General features: G+C 38.6%; 1 protein-coding gene across 1 annotated transcript in view; it reads right to left on the bottom strand.

Annotated features, from left to right (window-relative positions):
• Positions 1-1,700: 1,700 nt before the first annotated feature.
• Positions 1,701-6,567, bottom strand: part of EGFL6 (EGF like domain multiple 6) — a 44,556-nt gene continuing 39,689 nt past the window's right edge. Inside the window, exons 10-12 of the mRNA XM_042788664.1 lie at positions 5,043-5,129; positions 3,558-3,823; positions 1,701-2,361 (exon numbers count right to left, since the gene is read on the bottom strand). Of these exons, the coding sequence (XP_042644598.1) occupies positions 2,266-2,361; positions 3,558-3,823; positions 5,043-5,129 (449 nt within the window). The 3' untranslated portion in view covers positions 1,701-2,265. The remainder of the gene's footprint in view (positions 2,362-3,557; positions 3,824-5,042; positions 5,130-6,567) is intronic.

The following is a 6,567-nucleotide window of genomic DNA, read 5'->3' as shown; positions in this document are numbered from 1 at the left end:
TGAATAAATATCAGCATATCTGACTCCATATCAGACCATGTTCATTGCATTTACTCTCTATTGTTTGTATATTGAACAAATAATCAGATATTATGCCTTCCACAGACAGTATTTATCCTTCCATGCCAAATAATTGCACCTGCAAGAAATGTCTAGTTGCACTTTTTTAGGTAGTCTCGGTTTGCTCCACATATATTTCAAATATATCATTTGCACTGTAATGCTCAAGACTGCAACGATTCTTAGGCTTCTTAGGCTTTAGAGGCTAGACACAGAATTTAATTTCAGTAAAATTGGTCTTTCTTTTTCTTGGTCTTCTGTAAGGGTAATTCAGCTTCAGAGATTCAGACAAGGAGGACTGGGTCTAGGAAAATACTTGTTTCACTGTTCTGCCTCATTGTGACCAGGTTTTTCAGGCATCCTGAGATCATGGTCAGCATCCGATCCACTACTGAAGAAACTTTCCCCTTGCTTTGAAACTCCATGAGGTTAAAGAGAATTTGGTTTTCTCAAGTCCTTATTCTGTAATTTCCTCAGCACCTCCAAAGACACCAGGAAAGAAATTCGTATGTCAAAGCTGAAGTCCACATACAGTTCTCAGAGCACCTGTTTCATAACACAAATCAGTTTTAAAAAACAACAAGCATTTCCTGATTACATTGCTACTGTATTTTCCAGACATTTCCAGTCTTTCTTACTCTTTCCTTAGCTGTGTGCAAAGTGCAAAAATATTGTTTCAACAGGAAATGTCTCAAGCACCCCTGACTTGCTTCATAGATGCAGTTCAAGGTGTTTGAACTTCTGCAGTTGTTTTTTGTTAAAAAAACGTAGGTTCTTATAGGCTGAATTCTTCAAGTTTTTTTAGTGTTGATCTATAAAATTCTATTAAATTGTTTGGGATGTCCCCTTCTTCACAGAAGAAATAAAATAAAGAGCGTCACTAATAATAACCAGTGAGCAGTCAACCTAGAAGGGGATACACTGAGCTAACTAGTAGGAAAATGTATGCTCACATGTTCAGCTGAGCATCACCTGAACCACGGCTTCTCCATGGGCATCTCTGTCCTCTTGGGATTCAGACTGTTAGGTACTTTCAGAAGAGATCACACAATGGAAGAAGATGGTCTTGTCCTCCACAGCATTGTCACTCAACTTCTTTTCAGAAAAGGTGGAACCTGGATTCTAGATTCTCCTCAAACGGGTACGTGTATGTGTACGTGCACATGTGTGTGTGCACGGGCGAGCGTGGCAGGGGGTGGCAGCTCCTAGTTTGTGGGAGAAGGTCCTGCTCACCTTCCTGCTCCTGGGGATGGCGGATAGTCCCCATCCTTTTTGCTGAAGTTGGAAGGGACATGAAAGAACTCGCAGCAAAGATTTTTTTTTCATTGTGTAAGAAGGAGCCTTACTGTGTGGTCACTAGACTATACTGTCTACTGGAAAATTAAAACCATTCTTTCCTATCTCTGTGGGGTAAAGTAAGCCTGCAATCCAGTAGGAACCAATTTGCTCCTGAAGGTCAGTACATAATATGAAGTTTCTTAAGTGCTAATGCTACTAATGGGTCATTCTTTTTGTTCATTTTTTCAGTGCCAGTTGGCAACATAATCTGTTAATGATGAATATGAAATGCTTATAAAACTATAAAGGGATCATTTCTAAACAGTGATTTGTATGACTTAAAGACACTGATGACAAACGAGGTATTTTTTGTACTTTATTAGTGATGAAAATATTCCTCAAAGATATGACTCTACTTGCAACTTGCTTAGCTCCATCAAGAAGGAAATAAAGCTCCTCTCTTTCTTCTTACTTGTTGAATAGATTGAATATCTACACACTAAGTAAGAAGTTAAAATTATGTCACCAGAAGTAGTAACATCCTCTTAAATACTGCTTTATGTTCTTGTGGAGTAGAAGAAATGAAATAGAAGACTTAAGAATAGCCTTGAAAAGAACTTTAGGAATAAAAGCATGTAGTTTTGTGAAAAAGATAGACAAATAATAGTTTAGAAACCCTGACCTTGAATTATAAAATACAGTAGTGCTACAATCAAAGCATGTATTAGAATTAGATTAACTCATAAAATAGTGTACTCTGCATCTTGCACATGTCAGTTCTTCTCTTTGCATTGCTGCATTAAGTTCAAGGCAGAGTTTCTATGGTTTTATTTTTTTTTTTTCATAAAGAATAAGATACAAAAATACACTAGTAGTAAGGCAAATATTAAAAATAGGATTAAATCCAGTATACTCAAATATCCGTTATCAGGCATCTTCTGGGCATAGACCAGAAATTAGTATTACATTGTCCACTCCAATTTCTCCAGTTTTGCCTTTCCCACGTTCTGATTCAAAAGTGACCTGGTACAAGAAAAGAGATGTATTAACAGTGAAAATGTAGTTTATCCAATCATTTAGCAACTCTTAATGCTAATTAGCTATAATGCTATATCTGAGGAATGTTTTATCACAATACAGGACTTAATGACTTAAATCCTTGCAGTTTTTAGAGTTTCCATGTATTATCTGAACAAGGCATATAATCCTCTGTACAGGTTTACAATACCAAATAGATTCTTTTAATAAGATAACTTATTTTCCTTGTACAAAGAAAATGCAGACTGAGTAAAATCCTGTTACAATAATATAGTTTTATCACAGCATGTGATGTTAGCGCATTTCTTGAAGACATTACAACTTATCACTTTCCATCCATTTGGATCATGAGTTTCTGGGTGTATATACTATATATATATATATATATTTACTCTCTCTATATAGTGTATATATAGTATAGTAGGTATACTATATTGAGAGAATAGGTTTGCATTTATGAATAGGATGCCTGGGTTTTATTTTATAGTCTGATTCTCATTTATGTAAAGGCTTTTCTACATCACATCATTCCTGTAGTGCAAAGAACATTCAAAAGGGCTCGCATTTCATTTCTACTCACAGTATTCGATTATGCAATAGAAGCTTTTACACAGCACTGAAAATGTTCAGTCACATAAATGAAAACCAGGCTCTAGAATTTCAATGACAAACTTGCTGAAGTCCTGGCTGAGGCAGTTTTCAGGCATCAATCAGTGCACAGTGTTCCCTGTTGGCTAGAGTGTCCTGCTCCTCAGGTGATTGTCCACCCTTGGTTATACGCAATGTCTCCTTCTACTCTAAAGATCTGGTTTAGTGTGGTTTGACAGCATCCTCTTCCATGAAATGGAAAATGTTCATTTTTACAGGCATGTATGTGTGCTTCTGTTGCATGAGGTACTAAGGAGAGATTTTGCTTGATGGTGTTAATTATGATCCGATGCAGTTTTTTTACAAAATGACAGGATTATTGGCATCAGTGTCCTAACCAATTGGGGTAATCTAGCTCTGAAATAGCAACTTTTCTGCCTCCTAAAATGTGTGTTCCTATTTCCCATTTCAGATAAAACTTTCAATTGCCAGTAAGCAATGCCTATAAAACAGTTGGTAGAACACTTGAGGATTAGGAAATTAAGCAGTTGTGTTGGTTATGGTAGTAAGTTTATAAACTGTGTTATACTTACACTGTTGGTGGTTTCAGCCCCCTGAAATATCTCTATTTTTCCAGTTCTCCATCTTTCATCTTTTCCTTTGTTCTGCTCCCAGACAGGAGCAGTTTTTTTGTTTGCCAGGAACACTCGAAGTTTCCCCACTCTCTCGCCAGCAAGTCGATAACTGAAAATCAAGCAGTAGCTGCTCTTTGGTTTGAGGTCAGTGAGGAGAAGTTTTAGACGCCCCATATCCTTCTTGTGCCCCACAAAAGCTGGAACTGCCATGTAGTATCCATCACCTCATAACAAAAAAAATAAAAGGAAAATGCATCTTTAATCGACTTGTGTTATTTATCAGCAAAGTGAATACATATTTGCTGAGAAAATACATGAATGCTGAGTTACTTGAATAATTTAAAATCAGACTGGAGAAAAGCATCAGGGAGTATACTTTGCAAGGAATACCACTGCACTGTTGGAAGTCAGATCAGTTTATAGAGGAGGTGAGTTCATATATCACTGGCAATTACAGTCATTCTTCCTTGCACTATCTTTCAAACACAAAACCATCTCAGTTTTTCAAATGCAACAGCCTGAAACACGTTGCTGTGCCTCTGTGGTCAGACCATTTCCCATACTTGAGCTAGCTCAATACTCTCCACTGTCCTCTGCAGTGATGACAAACTCATGAAGGAACTGATAGCTTATTCCCCACATCCCGGAGGACCAATGAAATGACAGAGACATGCAAAGTGATTAAGGGATAAATCATCTGGGCCCATAAATATAGTCATAATCAGCAGATGTAAGTCTGGGGAGATGGGGTAATGTCAGGGTAAGGTAAGGTCTTCCTGGAAGTGACAACACAGAGAAGGAACTTGGGGAGAAGGAAATATATGGAGCAGGAGAGGAAGGATTAGTGAAGAAAGACTGGGATGGAAAGACTTTGAGGGAAGAGGGAGAGAATGTGTGTGTAGAAACTGGATCAAGTGGCCTGCAGGATCTGAAGGATCCACTGGTCCCTACTGCAGCAACTTCTGCAATGTTTCCTGTGTCACAGGGGAGGAGACATCCTTTCAAACAAGTTTCTTCAGCCACACCTTTTTATATACATCCACACAACAGTCACACATGGTACTTGTGGAGTGACTACATTGCCACATCCACCTAAATGGCAGATGTGTGGTTAAATGCCCTACCAGTCTGAGAGAGACACAACGTGTAATTAATAAGGTTTCCATTGCCTTGTACCTTGCAATTCTGAGCAGTGATATTCTAAGAATTTTTCTCAGCTTTTGATTCATCTGTGTTGAAATATATTGCTGATTACCAGTTGCCACTGGATATTTCAAAGAAACAATTTCCACTCCCAGCATTCTCTGCCTCCTTTTTTCTCTTATAAATAAATCACTGATAGGAAAACTAATTCTCGATTCTGTCTTCCCCTCCATCCCCCCTGCTTTTGGAGGGGGTGAGCCATCAAGTCAAAGCATAGCTAGAGGACAAATATTTAAATACCTCTATCTCGATCAGCAGGATTCCAGTCAAAGTCATCATCAGCATCTTGTTTCCAGTCACAGACCCCTCGACTGAAGCTGCAATCAACTGAAAAAAAAAAAAAGGCAATGGCGACTCAGAGATAAGAGGAACACTATATCATAAGTACTGATAAAAAGAATTTGCTCTTTATTCACCCAGTTATTAATGTATAGGTCATTCTAAAATTATCTACAATCTCAGTTCAGATAGCGTTGAGCTAGATTAAATTGTGAAAAAGCAAATCATCAGAATTTATGTCGTAATTCCTTCTTTAATGCACAGGAAAATCTGTTGTGGCTTTTTACTGCCAACCTGCACATGAGTTTATATGATATGACTTCTGTATACTGAGTGCTCGCTGATCACCAGATATAGTTGGAGGTGTTAGTTTTAAACTCTAGCATCATAAATGGTTTGGGATCTGCTGACTTTAGAGCTTTCCTCTCTCCATTTGTTAGACTGGTGTAGTTGTAGTCAGCTGAGATGCTCAAGCTCCAGTTCTATCCATTGAAAGAGAGAAGATGTTCCTCCTAAAGAGAGGAATCCTTTACGTCAGCACTTGATACTCATCCTGCCTGGAGCTGGGAATAGCCCAACTCAGCTGACCTTTAGAGTACACTGCAAAAGGGTATCACCCAGAGCACATCACAGCCTTCATGATGGTGCAGATGAAAAGCATTAACATAAACAAAGAAAGACACACTGTGCAATGCAAGCATGACAGATCAGATTAAGAAAAATACATCAGTCATCTGAATTTCCTCAGAAAGAAGCATCCTTCTTGCTCTTTTCATGTATTTTGTCATGAGACCAAGAAGTGCAGTACATGGCATTTAGAGAGCTTTACTGTATAAATCTATTTTTTTTCTGAGACAACTGTTTTGTGAATTGGAAAAAATCTAGTATCTTATCCTTAATGTCAGCCAGCATATCTGTATGTTTTGTTTTCTTTTATTTTCTTTAAGATTTGGAAGCACTTGTGGATTGGTTTTGGGTGAGACCCACTTTGTCCTAAAAATAAGCTCAGCTACAGACAATCCCAGCATTTCAGACACTGCTCACTTGGCTGGAGACTCCCCAGGAGGATGCTGCTACCCTGCAAATGCATCAGCTCAATATGATCCCTCAGTGCCCCCCTTTTGGATTCTGCTTTTTTCCGTGGCTCATAAGCAGGTCCTTACAGTCAGCTTCATGATTCTGTCCATCACAGGGAATCTGTTTACCACCAGGAGAGAGGGGGAGCGTGCCCCTTGGTCTGCCTTTATGCTATGCTTTGACCAGGGCTATGCTGCAGACTGCTGTAGTTCCCAACAGGTAGAAAAGTTTTCTGTTTGAAAGCGGGTGTAGCAGTTGCCTGAGGCATGGCAGAAGCTTAAATTGTGTACATAAATTGACATGTCTTGGACTTTGTATGCTCCCCTGACTTTGCAACAATGTTTTAATGTGGGAAAGAACAGGTTATTTTACTCCCATATCCACAAGACTTACCGATGAATTGGGAACT

The sequence above is a fragment of the Tyto alba genome, unplaced genomic scaffold, assembly GCF_018691265.1.
Source record: "Tyto alba isolate M040663 unplaced genomic scaffold, T.alba_DEE_v4.0 Super-Scaffold_14, whole genome shotgun sequence".
Lineage (NCBI taxonomy): Eukaryota > Metazoa > Chordata > Aves > Strigiformes > Tytonidae > Tyto > Tyto alba.
Note: the sequence above shows the minus strand (reverse complement) of the source record. Positions and strands in the feature narration are given on the sequence as shown.